At 47.8% G+C, this 21086-nt stretch overlaps 1 protein-coding gene across 6 annotated transcripts in view; it reads right to left on the reverse strand.

Annotated features, from left to right (window-relative positions):
- Positions 1-21086, reverse strand: part of VIL1 (villin 1) — a 166321-nt gene that overhangs the window by 94532 nt on the left and 50703 nt on the right. For all 6 annotated transcript variants that reach the window (XM_069982257.1, XM_069982262.1, XM_069982261.1 and 3 more), the window contains exons 8-10: positions 19698-19776; positions 15255-15353; positions 14594-14747 (exon numbers count right to left, since the gene is read on the reverse strand). In XM_069982257.1, the coding sequence (XP_069838358.1) occupies positions 14594-14747; positions 15255-15353; positions 19698-19776 (332 nt within the window). The remainder of the gene's footprint in view (positions 1-14593; positions 14748-15254; positions 15354-19697; positions 19777-21086) is intronic.

Below are 21086 nucleotides of genomic sequence, written 5' to 3' on the forward strand. Positions count from 1 at the left end.
CTGGAACCGAGGCCTCATAACCCCCATCCATAAAAGTGGGGACAAATACGACCCAGCGAACTACCGTGGGATCTGTGTGAGCAGCAATCTGGGAAAGCTATTCAGCGGCATCATCAACAGAAGAGTCCTCACCTTCCTCACACAGCATCAGGTCCTCAGTATCATCCACAGAAGAGTTCTCACCTTCCTCACACAGCATCAGGTCCTCAGTATCATCCACAGAAGAGTCCTCACCTTCCTCACACAGCATCAGGTCCTCAGTATCATCCACAGAAGAGTCCTCACCTTCCTCACACAGCATCAGGTCCTCAGTATCATCCACAGAAGAGTTCTCACCTTCCTCACACAGCATCAGGTCCTCAGTATCATCCACAGAAGAGTCCTCACCTTCCTCACACAGCATCAGGTCCTCAGTATCATCCACAGAAGAGTCCTCACCTTCCTCACACAGCATCAGGTCCTCAGTATCATCCACAGAAGAGTTCTCACCTTCCTCACACAGCATCAGGTCCTCAGTATCATATACAGAAGAGTCCTCACCTTCCTCACACAGCATCAGGTCCTCAGTATCATCCACAGAAGAGTCCTCACCTTCCTCACACAGCATGAGGTCCTCAGTAAAAGTCAAGTCGGTTTCATGCCGAACCACCGCACCACCGACCACATCTACACCCTGCACAGCCTCATCAAGACCCATGTCCACAACACCAAACGGGGCAAGATCTTCTCCTGTTTTGTGGACTTTAGGAAGGCGTTTGACTCCGTGTGGCACCTGGGCCTATTCCTGAAACTCCTGCAGAGTGGAATTGGAGGGAGGACGTATGATGTCATCAAGAGCTCATATACTGGGAACCAATGCAGCGTGAAGGTGAACGGCAAGAGGACAGCTTGTTTCCAGCAGGGCCGAGGAGTCAGACAAGGCTGCAGCCTGAGCCCAACGCTCTTCAACATCTACATCAATGAACTGGCTGCAGCTCTGGAGGACTCCTCAGCCCCCGGCCTCCTCCTGCATGACCGTGAGGTGAAGTTCCTACTGTACGCTGATGACCTCCTGCTGCTGTCCCCCACAGAGAGCGGCCTCCAAGAAAGCCTGTCAGTCCTGGAGAAATTCAGCAATACATGGGCACTACCCATCAACTCTAAGAAGACCAAGGTCATGGTTTTCCAGAGGAAGGGTCAGAAAAAAGCCTCCATCTCCTCCTCCTTCACACTAAACGGGTCAGTACTGGAGGAAACCAGCAGCTACACATACCTGGGCCTGGAGCTCAACCAATCAGGGAGCTTCAAGTCTGCAATAGAGGTCCTCAAAGGAAAAGCCAGCAGAGCCTTCTATGCCATACGAAAGCGACTGTACCACCTGAAAGCACCAGTGAGGGTCTGGCTAAAGATCTTTGATGGTGTCATTGCCCCAATCCTGCTTTATGGCAGTGAGGTTTGGGGTCCGGCCACTTACCCAGACCAGTCAAAATGGGATCCAAGCCCAACAGAGACCTTTCATCTGGAGTTCTGCAAGTACCTCCTCCAGGTCCATCGCAGCACCTCCAACATGGCGTGTCGGGCAGAGTTGGGCAGGTTCCCACTATGGTTTCAGGTACAGAAGAGGGCGCTTTCATTCTGGGCGCACTTACAGAGAAGCAACCCAGACTCCTATCACCACAAAGCCTCCCTGAGCCATGGAGCCCAATGTGCCCCCCAACAGGGCATCCACCACCAGTCCAGCCAAACCCCACAACATGCCCTGACAAAAGCCCAAATAAAGGGGGTGATAGAGACATACCAGGGGCAATATACAGAGGAATGGAGGAGAGAAATAAGTAACTCCCAGAAACTCACCATCTACCAGTCACTGCAGAGAGACTACACCATGGCGCCATACCTGGAGAGGCTGCACCACCCCAAACACAGGCAGACCCTAAGCCTCTATAGACTGAGCGCCCACAGCCTGGAGATAGAGACGGGGCGGCACAGACAGACATATAAGCCGCGGGAGAGCCGACTGGGCCGGCACTGCGAGCAGGGAGACCTGGAGGATGAGGCCCACTTCTTGCTACACTGCAGCAAATACTCATCCACCAGGGTCACCTACTTCCAGAGACTCTCCACCATTATCCCGGACTTCACCTCCATAGATGAGGAGAGGAAACTCCACATTCTGCTGGGGGAAGAGGAGGCCACCATGGAAGTAGCGGCCCAGTATGTCTCCACCTGCCACCGGCTGAGAGGATTATGAGATACCATGGACTGTTATACGCCCTATTATACCCCAATCCTGCCCCTTACCCCGTATACACCCTCCTACCCACATGAACCCCCCCCCCTCTCCCCCACACTCCATCTATTATACTCTGTTGCTTTGGCAATGCTAAATGTTTATTTTGGACCTGCCAATAAAGCTTTTTTGAATTGAATTGAATTGAATTGAATTGAATTGAATTGATAGATAGATAGATAGATAGATAGATAGATAGATAGATAGATAGGAGATAGATAGATAGGAGATAGATAGGAGATAGATAGATAGATAGATAGATAGATAGATAGATAGATAGATAGGAGATAGATAGATAGGAGATAGATAGATAGGAGATAGATAGATAGATAGATAGATAGATAGATAGATAGATAGATAGGAGATAGATAGATAGGAGATAGATAGATAGGAGATAGATAGATAGATAGATAGATAGATAGATAGGAGATAGATAGATAGATAGATAGGAGATAGATAGATAGATAGATAGAAGATAGATAGATAGATAGATAGATAGATAGATAGGAGATAGGAGATAGATAGGAGATAGATAGATAGATAGATAGATAGGAGATAGATAGATAGATAGATAGATAGATAGATAGATAGATAGATAGATAGGAGATAGATAGATAGGAGATAGATAGATAGATAGATAGATAGATAGATAGGAGATAGATAGATAGATAGATAGATAGATAGATAGATAGATAGGAGATAGATAGATAGGAGATAGATAGATAGATAGATAGATAGATAGATAGGAGATAGATAGATAGGAGATAGATAGATAGATAGATAGATAGATAGATAGGAGATAGATAGATAGGAGATAGATAGATAGGTAGATAGATAGATAGGAGATAGATAGATAGATAGATAGATAGATAGGAGATAGATAGATAGGAGATAGATAGATAGGTAGATAGATAGATAGGAGATAGATAGATAGATAGATAGATAGATAGATAGATAGATAGATAGGAGATAGATAGGAGATAGATAGATAGGAGATAGATAGATAGATAGATAGGAGATAGATAGATAGATAGATAGATAGATAGATAGGAGATAGATAGATAGATAGATAGATAGATAGATAGATAGATAGATAGATAGGAGATAGATAGATAGATATATATTCAAAGATAGTCCACGGCACACCCGAGTGACGGTGAAAAACTTCAAGGCTTTTATTTACAGCAATTCATAACACAGCACTCCAAAGACGCGACGTTTCTGCAGCCTCGCGCTGCCTTTCTCAAGCGTGAAAAGTGAAACATATACAGGGATTAAATACATCCCAGTGACAAAGTGATTGGTTGCAAACAAATTACTAATTAAATACATCTGTGTAGCAAAACATTGTTGTTAGTGTTGTAGGAGAAGCACAGCCCAGGCATGGGCGTGTGCAATCAGTACATGTGATCACATCATGTGAACAATTCAATCCCACCCACTGTGTTTACAAAGGTCCACAGACCCACAGTGTATGTGCTAAATGATAAAAGTCTCTATATACAAAAATCCACTTGAGCAAAGATGGCACTTGCATACAGTTCCTTTAAGATAATATAAATTACAGTCCAGAATAAATCAATCTAATTCTGTTCTGTCGCTGGACTTGGCTTCACCATTCGGCTCGAGAGCAATAGGTTGGCGCATGCGTAGAAACAAAAAAAGTTGCACCCGCGTCCTATGTTGTCATGGCGATTAGGTTCTCTGCGCACCCGGAGGATCACTGCTTGGTAGCTGACTTGCATATTCGTACATGGGTTAAGCACAGCCTCAGGATGTTACTCACCCCTCTCCTCCTCTGAGCGATGACTTCTCCTCCATCACTGACACCCACAAGCCCAGTCCTCTCCTCTCCTCTCCTCTGAGCGATGGCTTCTCCTCCATCACTGACACCCACAAGCCCAGTCCTCTCCTCTCCTCTCCTCTGAGCGATGGCTTCTCCTCCATCACTGACACCCACAAGCCCAGTCCTCTCCTCTCCTCCTCTGAGCGATGGCTTCTCCTCCATCACTGACACCCACAAGCCCAGTCCTCTCCTCTCCTCCTCTGAGCGATGGCTTCTCCTCCATCACTGACATCCACAAGCCCAGTCCTCTCCTCTCTCCTCTGAGCGATGGCTTCTCCTCCATCACTGACACCCACAAGCCCAGTCCTCTCCTCTCCTCCTCTGAGCGATGGCTTCTCCTCCATCACTGACACCCACAAGCCCAGTCCTCTCCTCTCCTCCTCTGAGCGATGGCTTCTCCTCCATCACTAACCTCCACAAGCCCAGTCCTCTCCTCCTCTGAGCGATAGCTTCTCCTCCATCACTGACACCCACAAGCCCAGTCCTCTCCTCTGAGCGATGGTTTCTCCTCCATCACTGACATCCACAAGCCCAGTCCTCTCCTCTCCTCTGAGCGATGGCTTCTCCTCCATCACTGACACCCACAAGCCCAGTCCTCTCCTCTCCTCTGAGCGATGGCTTCTCCTCCATCACTGACATCCACAAGCCCAGTCCTCTCCTCTCCTCTGAGCGATGGTTTCTCCTCCATCACTGACATCCACAAGCCCAGTCCTCTCCTCTCCTCTGAGCGATGGCTTCTCCTCCATCACTGACATCCACAAGCCCAGTCCTCTCCTCTCCTCTGAGCGATGGCTTCTCCTCCATCACTGACCTCCACAAGCCCAGTCCTCTCCTCCTCTGAGCGATAGCTTCTCCTCCATCACTGACACCCACAAGCCCAGTCCTCTCCTCTCCTCTGAGCGATGGCTTCTCCTCCATCACTGACACCCACAAGCCCAGTCCTCTCCTCTCCTCTGAGCGATGGCTTCTCCTCCATCACTGACACCCACAAGCCCAGTCCTCTCCTCCTCTGAGCGATGGCTTCTCCTCCATCACTGACACCCACAAGCCCAGTCCTCTCCTCTCCTCTCAGCGATGGCTTCTCCTCCATCACTGACATCCACAAGCCCAGTCCTCTCCTCTCCTCTGAGCGATGGCTTCTCCTCCATCACTGACACCCACAAGCCCAGTCCTCTCCTCTCCTCCTCTGAGCGATAGCTTCTCCTCCATCACTGACACCCACAAGCCCAGTCCTCTCCTCTCCTCCTCTGAGCGATAGCTTCTCCTCCATCACTGACACCCACAAGCCCAGTCCTCTCCTCTGAGCGATGGTTTCTCCTCCATCACTGACATCCACAAGCCCAGTCCTCTCCTCTCCTCTGAGCGATGGTTTCTCCTCCATCACTGACATCCACAAGCCCAGTCCTCTCCTCTCCTCTGAGCGATGGCTTCTCCTCCATCACTGACATCCACAAGCCCAGTCCTCTCCTCTCCTCTGAGCGATGGCTTCTCCTCCATCACTGACCTCCACAAGCCCAGTCCTCTCCTCCTCTGAGCGATAGCTTCTCCTCCATCACTGACACCCACAAGCCCAGTCCTCTCCTCTCCTCTGAGCGATGGCTTCTCCTCCATCACTGACACCCACAAGCCCAGTCCTCTCCTCTCCTCTGAGCGATGGCTTCTCCTCCATCACTGACACCCACAAGCCCAGTCCTCTCCTCCTCTGAGCGATGGCTTCTCCTCCATCACTGACACCCACAAGCCCAGTCCTCTCCTCTCCTCTGAGCGATGGTTTCTCCTCCATCACTGACACCCACAAGCCCAGTCCTCTCCTCTCCTCTGAGCGATGGCTTCTCCTCCATCACTGACACCCACAAGCCCAGTCCCTCTCCTCTCCTCTGAGCGATGGCTTCTCCTCCATCACTGACATCCACAAGCCCAGTCCTCTCCTCCTCTGAGCGATGGCTTCTCCTCCATCACTGACATCCACAAGCCCAGTCCTCTCCTCTCCTCCTCTGAGCGATGGCTTCTCCTCCATCACTGACATCCACAAGCCCAGTCCTCTCCTCCTCTGAGCGATGGCTTCTCCTCCATCACTGACATCCACAAGCCCAGTCCTCTCCTCTCCTCTGAGCGATGGCTTCTCCTCCATCACTGACATCCACAAGCCCAGTCCTCTCCTCTCCTCCTCTGAGCGATGGCTTCTCCTCCATCACTGACATCCACAAGCCCAGTCCTCTCCTCTCCTCTGAGCGATGGCTTCTCCTCCATCACTGACATCCACAAGCCCAGTCCTCTCCTCTCCTCTGAGCGATGGCTTCTCCTCCATCACTGACATCCACAAGCCCAGTCCTCTCCTCTCCTCTGAGCGATGGCTTCTCCTCCATCACTGACCTCCACAAGCCCAGTCCTCTCCTCTCCTCTGAGCGATGGCTTCTCCTCCATCACTGGCCTCCACAAGCCCAGTCCTCTCCTCTTCTGAGCGATGGCTTCTCCTCCATCACTGACCTCCACAAGCCCAGTCCTCTCCTCTCCTCTGAGCGATGGCTTCTCCTCCATCACTGACATCCACAAGCCCAGTCCTCTCCTCTCCTCTGAGCGATGGCTTCTCCTCCATCACTGACACCCACAAGCCCAGTCCTCTCCTCTCCTCTCCTCTCCTCTGAGCGATGGCTTCTCCTCCATCACTGACATCCACAAGCCCAGTCCTCTCCTCTCCTCTCAGCGATGGCTTCTCCTCCATCACTGACATCCACAAGCCCAGTCCTCTCCTCTCCTCTGAGCGATGGCTTCTCCTCCATCACTGACACCCACAAGCCCAGTCCTCTCCTCTCCTCTCCTCTGAGCGATGGCTTCTCCTCCATCACTGACATCCACAAGCCCAGTCCTCTCCTCTTAGCGATGGCTTCTCCTCCATCACTGACATCCACAAGCCCAGTCCTCTCCTCTCCTCTGAGCGATGGCTTCTCCTCCATCACTGACATCCACAAGCCCAGTCCTCTCCTCTCCTCTGAGTGATGGCTTCTCCTCCATTACTGACATCCACAAGCCCAGTCCTCTCCTCTCCTCTCCTCTGAGCGATGGCTTCTCCTCCATCACTGACACCCACAAGCCCAGTCCTCTCCTCTCCTCTGAGCGATGGCTTCTCCTCCATCACTGACATCCACAAGCCCAGTCCTCTCCTCTCCTCCTCTGAGCGATGGCTTCTCCTCCATCACTGACATCCACAAGCCCAGTCCTCTCCTCTCCTCTGAGCGATGGCTTCTCCTCCATCACTGACATCCACAAGCCCAGTCCTCTCCTCTCCTCTGAGCGATGGCTTCTCCTCCATCACTGACATCCACAAGCCCAGTCCTCTCCTCTCCTCTGAGCGATGGCTTCTCCTCCATCACTGACATCCACAATCCCAGTCCTCTCCTCTCTCCTCTGAGCGATGGCTTCTCCTCCATCACTGACACCCACAAGCCCAGTCCTCTCCTCTCCTCCATCACTGACATCCACAAGCCCAGTCCTCTCCTCTCTCCTCTGAGCAATGGCTTCTCCTCCATCACTGACACCCACAAGCCCAGTCCTCTCCTCTCCTCTCCTCTGAGCGATGGCTTCTCCTCCATCACTGACACCCACAAGCCCAGTCCTCTCCTCTCCTCTGAGCGATGGCTTCTCCTCCATCACTGACATCCACAAGCCCAGTCCTCTCCTCTCCTCCTCTGAGCGATGGCTTCTCCTCCATCACTGACATCCACAAGCCCAGTCCTCTCCTCTCCTCTTAGCGATGGCTTCTCCTCCATCACTGACATCCACAAGCCCAGTCCTCTCCTCTCCTCTCCTCTGAGCGATGGCTTCTCCTCCATCACTGACATCCACAAGCCCAGTCCTCTCCTCTTCTGAGCGATGGCTTCTCCTCCATCACTGACACCCACAAGCCCAGTCCTCTCCTCTCCTCCTCTGAGCGATGGCTTCTCCTCCATCACTGACATCCACAAGCCCAGTCCTCTCCTCTCCTCTCCTCTGAGCGATGGCTTCTCCTCCATCACTGACATCCACAAGCCCAGTCCTCTCCTCTCCTCTGAGCGATGGCTTCTCCATCACTGACATCCACAAGCCCAGTCCTCTCCTCTGAGCGATGGCTTCTCCTCCATCACTGACATCCACAAGCTTAGTCCTCTCCTCTCCTCCTCTGAGCGATGGCTTCTCCTCCATCACTGACATCCACAAGCCCAGTCCTCTCCTCTCCTCTGAGCGATGGCTTCTCCTCCATCACTGACATCCACAAGCCCAGTCCTCTCCTCTCTCCTCTGAGCGATGGCTTCTCCTCCATCACTGACACCCACAAGCCCAGTCCTCTCCTCTCCTCCTCTGAGCGATGGCTTCTCCTCCATCACTGACACCCACAAGCCCAGTCCTCTCCTCGCCCTACCTCTGAGCGATGGCTTGCTCCTCATCACTGACCATCCACAAGTCACAGTCTACCGCCTCTAGAGCGATGGCTTCCTCCTCCATCACTGACATCCACAAGAGACCCAGTCCTCTCCTCTCCTCTGAGCGATGCTTCTCCATCACTGACATCCACAGCCCAGTCCTCTCCTCTCCTCTGAGCGATGGCTGTCTCCTCCATCACTTGACACCCACAAGCCCAGTCCTCTCCTCTCCTCTGAGCGATGGCTTTCTCCTCCATCACTGACATCCACAAGCCCAGTCCTCTCCTCTCTCCGCTGAGCGATGGTGCTTCTCCTCCATCACTGACATCCACAAGCCCAGTCCTCTCCTCTCCTCTGAGCGATGGCTTCATCCTCCATCACTGACATCCACAAGCCCAGTCCTCTCCTCTCCTCTGAGCGATGGCTTCTCCTCCATCACTGACACACCACAAGCCCAGGTCCTCTCCTCTCCTCTGAGCGATGGCTTCTCCTCCATCACTGACACCCACAAGCCCAGTCCTCTCCTCTCCTCCTCTGAGCGATGGCTTCTCCTCCATCACTGACATCCACAAGCCCAGTCCTCTCCTCTCCTCTTAGCGATGGCTTCTCCTCCATCACTGACATCCACAAGCCCAGTCCTCTCTCTCCTCTCCTCTGAGCGATGGCTTCTCCTCATCACTGACATCCACAAGCCCAGTCCTCTCCTCTCTCTGAGCGATGGCTTCTCCTCCATCACTGACACCCACAAGCCCAGTCCTCCTCCTCTCCTCTGAGCGATGGCTTCTCCTCCATCACTGACATCCACAAGCCCAGTCCTCTCCTCTCCTCTGAGCGATGGCTTCTCCTCCATCACTGACATCCACAAGCCCAGTCCTCTCCTCTCCTCTCCTCTCCTCTGAGCGATGGCTTCTCCTCCATCACTGACATCCACAAGCCCAGTCCTCTCCTCTTCTGAGCGATGGCTTCTCCTCCATCACTGACATCCACAAGCCCAGTCCTCTCCTCTCCTCTGAGCGATGGCTTCTCCTCCATCACTGACATCCACAAGCCCAGTCCTCTCCTCTCCTCTGAGCGATGGCTTCTCCTCCATCACTGACATCCACAAGCCCAGTCCTCTCCTCTCTCCTCTGAGCGATGGCTTCTCCTCCATCACTGACACCCACAAGCCCAGTCCTCTCCTCTCCTCCATCACTGACATCCACAAGCCCAGTCCTCTCCTCTCTCCTCTGAGCGATGGCTTCTCCTCCATCACTGACACCCACAAGCCCAGTCCTCTCCTCTCCTCTCCTCTGAGCGATGGCTTCTCCTCCATCACTGACACCCACAAGCCCAGTCCTCTCCTCTCCTCTGAGCGATGGCTTCTCCTCCATCACTGACATCCACAAGCCCAGTCCTCTCCTCTCCTCCTCTGAGCGATGGCTTCTCCTCCATCACTGACATCCACAAGCCCAGTCCTCTCCTCTCCTCTTAGCGATGGCTTCTCCTCCATCACTGACATCCACAAGCCCAGTCCTCTCCTCTCCTCTCCTCTGAGCGATGGCTTCTCCTCCATCACTGACATCCACAAGCCCAGTCCTCTCCTCTTCTGAGCGATGGCTTCTCCTCCATCACTGACACCCACAAGCCCAGTCCTCTCCTCTCCTCTGAGCGATGGCTTCTCCTCCATCACTGACATCCACAAGCCCAGTCCTCTCCTCTCCTCTCCTCTCCTCGGAGCGATGGCTTCTCCTCCATCACTGACACCCACAAGCCCAGTCCTCTCCTCTCCTCTGAGCGATGGCTTCTCCTCCATCACTGACATCCACAAGCCCAGTCCTCTCCTCTCCTCTGAGCGATGGCTTCTCCTCCATCACTGACATCCACAAGCCCAGTCCTCTCCTCTCCTCTCCTCTCCTCTCCTCTGAGCGATGGCTTCTCCTCCATCACTGACACCCACAAGCCCAGTCCTCTCCTCTCCTCTGAGCGATGGCTTCTCCTCCATCACTGACAACCACAAGCCCAGTCCTCTCCTCTCCTCTGAGCGATGGCTTCTCCTCCATCACTGACATCCACAAGCCCAGTCCTCTCCTCTCCTCTGAGCGATGGCTTCTCCTCCATCACTGACATCCACAAGCCCAGTCCTCTCCTCCTCTGAGCGATGGCTTCTCCTCCATCACTGACACCCACAAGCCCAGTCCTCTCCTCTCCTCTGAGCGATGGCTTCTCCTCCATCACTGACATCCACAAGCCCAGTCCTCTCCTCTCCTCTGAGCGATGGCTTCTCCTCCATCACTGACATCCACAAGCCCAGTCCTCTCCTCTCCTCTGAGCGATGGCTTCTCCTCCATCACTGACATCCACAAGCCCAGTCCTCTCCTCTCCTCTGAGCGATAGCTTCTCCTCCATCACTGACACCCACAAGCCCAGTCCTCTCCTCTCCTCTGAGCGATGGCTTCTCCTCCATCACTGACACCCACAAGCCCAGTCCTCTCCTCTCCTCTTAGCGATGGCTTCTCCTCCATCACTGACATCCACAAGCCCAGTCCTCTCCTCTCCTCTGAGCGATAGCTTCTCCTCCATCACTGACATCCACAAGCCCAGTCCTCTCCTCTCCTCTCCTCTGAGCGATGGCTTCTCCTCCATCACTGACATCCACAAGCCCAGTCCTCTCCTCTCCTCTGAGCGATGGCTTCTCCTCCATCACTGACATCCACAAGCCCAGTCCTCTCCTCTCCTCTGAGCGATGGCTTCTCCTCCATCACTGACATCCACAAGCCCAGTCCTCTCCTCTCCTCTCCTCTGAGCGATGGCTTCTCCTCCATCACTGACACCCACAAGCCCAGTCCTCTCCTCTCCTCTCCTCTGAGCGATGGCTTCTCCTCCATCACTGACACCCACAAGCCCACTCCTCTCCTCTCCTCTGAGCGATGGCTTCTCCTCCATCACTGACATCCACAAGCCCAGTCCTCTCCTCTCCTCTGAGCGATGGCTTCTCCTCCATCACTGACATCCACAAGCCCAGTCCTCTCCTCTCCTCTGAGCGATGGCTTCTCCTCCATCACTGACATCCACAGCCCAGTCCTCTCCTCTCCTCTGAGCGATAGCTTCTCCTCCATCACTGACACCCACAGCCCAGTCCTCTCCTCTCCTCTGAGCGATGGCTTCTCCTCCATCACTGACACCCACAAGCCCAGTCCTCTCCTCTCCTCTTAGCGATGGCTTCTCCTCCATCACTGACATCCACAAGCCCAGTCCTCTCCTCTCCTCTGAGCGATAGCTTCTCCTCCATCACTGACATCCACAAGCCCAGTCCTCTCCTCTGAGCGATGGCTTCTCCTCCATCACTGACATCCACAAGCCCAGTCCTCTCCTCTCCTCTGAGCGATGGCTTCTCCTCAGTCTGTTGGCCGTCTCCTATCTGCTCCTATCTCCTATGGGCTACCCAATCCCCTACAAACCTATTTGAATATACCCAGAAATCAACCCCGTCCAAAAGATCCCAGCAGGTTTATCATCTAGTGCACTGTTCACACTGTTGTACTGTCTGCAGAGCTTGCAGTAAATACTATAACTGTTTAAGCGCTTGGAGTCTGTTTTCAGGAGTGTGCAACTCACACAGCTCGGCACCACTACAACTCCTGGTATCCCCAGTGCCGGGTTGGTGTATCCACAGGGGTCACAATAGCTTGTACCTCTCCTGGCCTCCTGGTCGTTGTGCTCACACGCTACAGGCGGAGAAAGCTGGAGGAGCTAACTCATACAGGCAGCAGGGGGCGGTGTGTATATACATCATACAGACAGCAGGGGGCGACGTGTATATATGTCATACAGACAGCAGGGGGCGGCGTGTATATACGTCATACAGACAGCAGGGGGCGGCGTGTATATACGTCATACAGACAGCAGGGGGCGGCGTGTATATACGTCATACAGACAGCAGGGGGCGGCGTGTATATATGTCATACAGACAGCAGGGGGCGGCGTGTATATACGTCATACAGGCAGCAGGGGGCGGCGTGTATATACATCATACAGGCAGCAGGGGGCGGCGTGTATATACGTCATACAGACAGCAGGGGGCGGCGTGTATATACGTCATACAGGCAGCAGGGGGCGGTGTGTATATACATCATACAGACAGCAGGGGGCGGCGTGTATATACATCATACAGACAGCAGGGGGCGGCGTGTATATACGTCATACAGACAGCAGGGGGCAGCGTGTATATACGTCATACAGACAGCAGGGGGCGGCGTGTATATACATCATACAGGCAGCAGGGGGCGGTGTGTATATACGTTGTACAGACAGCAGGGGGCGGCGTGTATATACATCATACAGACAGCAGGGGCCGGCGTGTATATACATCATACAGACAGCAGGGGTCGGCGTGTATATATGTCATACAGACAGCAGGGGGCGGGATGTATATACGTCATACAGACAGCAGGGGGCGGTGTGTATATACATCATACAGACAGCAGGGGGCGGCGTGTATATACGTCATACAGACAGCAGGGGGCGGCGTGTATATAGGTCATACAGGCAGCAGGGGGCGGCGTGTATATACATCATACAGACAGCAGGGGGCGGCGTGTATATACGTCGTACAGACAGCAGGGGGCGGCGTGTATATACATTATACAGACAGCAGGGGGCGGCGTGTATATACGTCATACAGACAGCAGGGGGCGGCGTGTATATACGTCATACAGACAGCAGGGGCCGGCGTGTATATACGTCATACAGACAGCAGGGGGCGGTGTGTATATACATCATACAGACAGCAGGGGGCGGCGTGTATATACGTCATACAGGCAGCAGGGGGCGGCGTGTATATACGTCATACAGACAGCAGGGGCCGGCGTGTATATACGTCATACAGGCAGCAGGGGGCGGTGTGTATATACATCATACAGGCAGCAGGGGGCGGTGTGTATATACATCATACAGGCAGCAGGGGGCGGCGTGTATATACATCATACAGGCAGCAGGGGGCGGTGTGTATATACGTCATACAGACAGCAGGGGGCGGCGTGTATATACATCATACAGACAGCAGGGGGCGGCGTGTATATACGTCATACAGACAGCAGGGGGCGGCGTGTATATACATCATACAGGCAGCAGGGGGCGGCGTGTATATACATCATACAGACAGCAGGGGGCGGCGTGTATATACGTCATACAGGCAGCAGGGGGCGGCGTGTATATACGTCATACAGGCAGCAGGGGGCGGCGTGTATATACATCATACAGACAGCAGGGGGCGGCGTGTATATACGTCATACAGACAGCAGGGGGCGGCATGTATATACGTCATACAGGCAGCAGGGGGCGGCGTGTATATACATCATACAGGCAGCAGGGGGCGGCGTGTATATACATCATACAGACAGCAGGGGGCGGCGTGTATATACATCATACAGGCAGCAGGGGGTGGTGTGTATATACGTCATACAGACAGCAGGGGGCGGCGTGTATATACGTCATACAGACAGCAGGGGGCGGCGTGTATATACGTCATACAGGCAGCAGGGGGCGGCGTGTATATACGTTGTACAGACAGCAGGGGCCGGCGTGTATATACATCATACAGACAGCAGGGGCCGGCGTGTATATACATTATACAGACAGCAGGGGGCGGCGTGTATATACGTCATACAGCCAGCAGGGGGCGGCGTGTATATACATCATACAGACAGCAGGGGCCGGCGTGTATATACATCATACAGACAGCAGGGGGCAGCGTGTATATACGTCATACAGACAGCAGGGGGCGGGATGTATATACGTCATACAGACAGCAGGGGGCGGCGTGTATATATGTCATACAGACAGCAGGGGGCGGCGTGTATATACGTCATACAGACAGCAGGGGGCGGCGTGTATATATGTCATACAGACAGCAGGGGGCAGCGTGTATATACGTCATACAGACAGCAGGGGGCGGCGTGTATATACATCATACAGACAGCAGGGGGCGGCGTGTATATATGTCATACAGACAGCAGGGGGTGCTGTGTTAGTGTCTCCTATTATGCATGTTATTTAGTGACTCCCCCCTCTGTCGGCTCTGACACCTCCATACTTTGTACTCACCCACTTTACCGACAGTGTTGGTCTTTCCCAGTCCGGTCGTCTGATCCTTTGTCGTCCATTTCTGGAAAAGCTGCTTAAATACGGCCGACTCTGCACCATCATTCTCTACCTCAACATTGGTGGATGGGGGGTAGTTCTTAGCCGTGATAAAATTCTGTGTATGAAAAAAGAAAAATATACTGAATGGATGGGGGAAGATACCGAGGGGGGGGATTGGGGGGATACAAGGTAAGATATAAGGGGATGGAGATATGGGGGGATAATACAAGATGGGAGATGATACGAGGGGGGGGGGAATAATACAGGATGGGAGATGAAGCAGGGGGGATAAAGCAGGATGGGAGATGATACGGGGGGATAATACAGGATGGGAGATGATACGGGGGAGTAATACAGGATGGGAGATGATACGGGGGAGTAATACAGGATGGGAGATGATACGGGGGAGTAATACAGGATGGGAGATGATATGGGGGAGTAATACAAGATGGGAGATGATACGGGGGAGTAATACAGGATGGGAGATGATACGGGGGAGTAATACAGGATGGGAGATTATACGGGGGAGTAATACAGGATGGGAGATGATACAGGGGGGGATAATACAGGATTGGAGATATGGGGGAGGGGGGAGAGCGCCCTCCGCAGGCAGCATACTCACCAGTGCTCTCTGCATCGCTTGCTGCTTTTCCTCTTTTGAGGCATTTTTTCCTTTCCATACAAAGATCTTTATTCCTCCCTGATCCAAGATGAAGCAATCCTGCCGGGAGGGAGAGCAGAGAGGCCATAGATATGTATATGCTGCCTCCTATCTATCTATCTATCTATCTATCTATCTATCTATCTATCTCCTATCTATCTATCTCCTATCTATCTATCTCCTATCTATCTATCTATCTCCTATCTATCTATCTCCTATCTATCTATCTCCTATCTATCTATCTCCTATCTATCTATCTCCTATCTATCTATCTATCTATCTATCTCCTATCTATCTCCTATCTATCTCCTATCTATCTCCTATCTATCTATCTATCTCCTATCTATCTATCTATCTATCTATCTATCTATCTATCTATCTCCTATCTATCTATCTATCTATCTATCTATCTATCTATCTATCTCCTATCTATCTATCTATCTATCTCCTATCTATCTATCTATCTATCTATCTATCTATCTATCTATCTATCTATCTATCTCCTATCTAACTATCTATCTCCTATCTATCTATCTATCTATCTCCTATCTATCTATCTATCTCCTATCTATCTATCTATCTATCTATCTCCTATCTATCTATCTATCTCCTATCTATCTCCTATCTATCTATCTATCTATCTATCCATCTATCTATCTCCTATCTATCTATCCATCTATCTATCTCCTATCTATCTATCTATCTATCTATCTATCTCCTATCTATCTATCCATCTATCTATCTCCTATCTATCTATCTCCTATCTATCTATCTATCTCCTATCTATCTCCTATCTATCTCCTATCTATCTATCTCCTATCTCCTATCTATCTATCTATCTCCTATCTATCTCCTATCTATCTCCTATCTATCTATCTATCTCCTATCTATCTCCTATCCATCTATCTATCTCCTATCTATCTATCTATCTATCTATCTATCTATCTCCTATCTATCTATCTATCTATCTATCTCCTATCTATCTCCTATCTATCTCCTATCTATATCTATCTATCTCCTATCTATCTATCTATCTATCTATCTATCTCCTATCTATCTCCTATCTATCTCCTATCTATATCTATCTATCTATCTATCTCCTATCTATCTATCTATCTATCTATCTATCTCCTATCTATCTATCTATCTATCTATCTATCTATCTATCTATCTATCTATCTATCTATCTCCTATCTATCTATCTCCTATCTATCTCCTATCTATCTATCTCCTATCTATCTATCTATCTCCTATCTATCTATCTATCTATCTATCTATCTATCTATCTATCTATCTATCTATCTATCTCCTATCTCCTATCTATCTCCTATCTATCTATCTATCTATCTATCTATCTATCTATCTATCTATCTCCTATCTATCTATCTCCTATCTATCTATCCATCTATCTATCTCCTATCTATCTATCTATCTATCTATCTATCTATCTATCTATCTATCTCCTATCTATATCTATCTATCTATCTATCTATCTCCTATCTATCTATCTATCTATCTATCTATCTCCTATCTATCTATCTATCTATCCATCTATCTATCTCCTATCTATCTATCCATCTATCTATCTCCTATCTATCTATCTATCTATCTATCTATCTATCTCCTTTCTATCTATCTATCTATCTATCTATCTCCTATCTATATCTATCTATCTATCTATCTCCTATCTATCTATCTCCTATCTATCTATCTCCTATCTATCTATCTCCTATCTATCTATCTCCTATCTATCTCCTATCTCCTATCTATCTCCTATCTATCTATCTCCTATCTATCTATCTATCTCCTATCTCCTATCTATCTATCTATCTATCTATCTATCTATCTATCTATCTATCTATCTATCTCCTATCTATCTATCTATCTATCTCCTATCTATCTATCTATCTCCTATCTATCTATCTATCTATCTATCTATCTATCTATCTATCTATCTATCTATCTCCTATCTATCTATCTATCTATCTATCTATCTATCTATCTATCTCCTATCTATCTATCTCCTATCTATCTCCTATCTATCTCCTATCTATCTATCTATCTATCTATCTCCTATCTATCTCCTATCAATCTCCTATCTATCTATCTATCTATCTATCTATCTCCTATCTATCTATCTCCTATCTATCTCCTATCTATCTATCTCCTATCTATCTATCTATCTATCTATCTATCTCCTATCTATCTATCTCCTATCTATCTCCTATCTATCTATCTATCTATCTATCTCCTATCTATCTATCTCCTATCTATCTATCTATCTATCTATCTATCTATCTATCTATCTATCTATCTATCTCCTATCTATCTCCTATCAATCTCCTATCTATCTATCTATCTATCTCCTATCTATCTATCTATCTATCTCCTATCTATCTATCTCCTATCTATCTATCTCCTATCTATCTCCTATCTATCTATCTATCTATCTCCTATCTATCTCCTATCAATCTCCTATCTATATATCTATCTATCTATCTATCTATCTATCTATCTATCTCCTATCTATCTATCTATCTATCTATCTATCTCCTATCTATCTATCTATCTATCTATCTATCTATCTCCTATCTATCTATCTATCTATCTATCTATCTCCTATCTATCTATCTATCTATCTATCTATCTCCTATCTATCTATCTATCTATCTCCTATCTATCTCCTATCTATCTCCTATCTCCTATCTATCTCCTATCTATCTCCTATCTATCTCCTATCTCCTATCTATCTATCTCCTATCTATCTATCTCCTATCTATCTCCTATCTATCTCCTATCTCCTATCTATCTATCTCCTATCTATCTATCTCCTATCTATCTATCTCCTATCTATCTATCTATCTATCTATCTATCTATCTCCTATCTATCTATCTATCTATCTATCTCCTATCTATCTATCTATCTATCTATCTATCTATCTCCTATCTATCTATCTCCTATCTATCTATCTCCTATCTATCTATCTCCTATCTATCTATCTATCTATCTATCTATCTATCTATCTATCTATCTCCTATCTATCTATCTATCTATCTATCTCCTATCTATCTATCTATCTATCTATCTATCTCCTATCTATCTATCTATCTATCTATCTATCCCCTATCTATCTATCTATCTATCTATCTATCTATCTCCTATCTATCTATCTATCTATCTATCTATCTATCTCCTATCTATCTATCTATCTATCTATCTATCTCCTATCTATCTATCTATCTATCTATCTATCTATCTATCTCCTATCTATCTATCTATCTATCTATCTATCTCCTATCTATCTATCTCCTATCTATCTCCTATCTATCTCCTATCTATCTATCTATCTATCTATCTATCTATCTCCTATCTATCTATCTATCTATCTATCTATCTATCTATCTCCTATCTATCTATCTCCTATCTATCTATCTATCTATCTATCTATCTATCTATCTATCTATCTATCTATCTATCTCCTATCTATCCATCTATCTATCTATCTATCTCCTATCTATCTATCTATCTCCTATCTATCTATCTATCTATCTATCTATCTATCTATCTATCTATCTCCTATCTATCTATCTCCTATCTATCTATCTCCTATCTATCTATCTCCTATCTATCTATCTCCTATCTATCTATCTATCTATCTATCTATCTATCTATCTATCTATCTATCTCCTATCTATTATCTATCTATCTATCTATCTATCTCCTATCTATCTCCTATCTATCTATCTATCTATCTCCTATCTATCTCCTATCTATCTATCTCCTATCTATCTATCTCCTATCTATCTCCTATCTATCTATCTATCTATCTATCTCCTATCTATCTATCTCCTATCTATCTATCTCCTATCTATCTATCTCCTATCTATCTCCTATCTCCTATCTATCTATCTATCTATCTATCTCCTATCTATTATCTATCTATCTATCTATCTATCTATCTATCTATCTATCTCCTATCTATCTCCTATCTATCTATCTATCTCCTATCTATCTCCTATCTATCTATCTCCTATCTATCTATCTATCTCCTATCTATCTATCTATCTCCTATCTATCTATCTATCTCCTATCTATCTATCTCCTATCTATCTATCTATCTCCTATCTATCTATCTCCTATCTATCTATCTATCTCCTATCTATCTATCTATCTCCTATCTATCTATCTATCTCCTATCTATCTATCTCCTATCTATCTATCTATCTCCTATCTATCTATCTATCTATCTATCTATCTATCTCCTATCTATCTATCTCCTATCTATCTCCTATCTCCTATCTATCTATCTATCTCCTATCTATCTATCTATCTATCTATCTATCTATCTATCTATCTATCTATCTATCTATCTCCTATCTGTCTTTCTGTTGTCTAGGACTTACATCATGGTCCAGCAGATTCTGGGTCAGGGGTTTGGTGGCCACTTCTTGCACCATTAAGTTGCCATTGTTGTCAGAGACTCTGAGGAATAAAGAGAAGAATAGGTGACACCAGTATATAGATAAGATAGGATCAGACTATACACGGTATATGGCCCCAGTATATAGATAAGACGGGATCAGACTATACACGGTATATGACCCCAGTATATAGATAAGATGGGATCAGACTATACACGGTATATGACCCCAGTATATAGATAAGATGGGATCAGACTATACACGGTATATGACCCCAGTATATAGATAAGATGGGATCAGACTATACACGGTATATGACCCCAGTATATAGATAAGACGGGATCAGACTATACACGGTATATGGCCCCAGTATATAGATAAGACGGGATCAGACTATACACGGTATATGGCTCCAGTATATAGATAAGATGGGATCAGACTATACACGGTATATGGCCCCAGTATATAGATAAGATGGGATCAGACTATACACGGTATATGACCCCAGTATATAGATAAGACGGGATCAGACTATACACGGTATATGGCCCCAGTATATAGATAAGACGGGATCAGACTATACACGGTATATGACCCCAGTATATAGATAAGATGGGATCAGACTATACACGGTATATGGCCCCAGTATATAGATAAGATGGGATCAGACTATACACGGTATATGGCCCCAGTATATAGATAAGATGGGATCAGACTATACACGGTATATGGCCCCAGTATATAGATAAGATGGGATCAGACTATACACGGTATATGACCCCAGTATATAGATAAGATGGGATCAGACTATACACGGTATATGGCCCCAGTATATAGATAAGACGGGATCAGACTATACACGGTATATGACCCCAGTATATAGATAAGACGGGATCAGACTATACACGGTATATGGCCCCAGTATATAGATAAGACGGGATCAGACTATACACGGTATATGGCCCCAGTATATAGATAAGATGGGATCAGACTATACACGGTATATGGCCCCAGTATATAGATAAGATAGGATCAGACTATACACGGTATATGACCCCAGTATATAGATAAGATGGGATCAGACTATACACGGTATATGGCCCCAGTATATAGATAAGACGGGATCAGACTATACACGGTATATGACCCCAGTATATAGATAAGATGGGATCAGACTATACACGGTATATGGCCCCAGTATATAGATAAGATGGGATCAGACTATACACGGTATATGACCCCAGTATATAGATAAGACGGGATCAGACTATACACGGTATATGGCCCCAGTATATAGATAAGATGGGATCAGACTATACACGGTATATGACCCCAGTATATAGATAAGATGGGATCAGACTATACACGGTA

The sequence above is a fragment of the Dendropsophus ebraccatus genome, chromosome 9 (assembly GCF_027789765.1).
Source record: "Dendropsophus ebraccatus isolate aDenEbr1 chromosome 9, aDenEbr1.pat, whole genome shotgun sequence".
Lineage (NCBI taxonomy): Eukaryota > Metazoa > Chordata > Amphibia > Anura > Hylidae > Dendropsophus > Dendropsophus ebraccatus.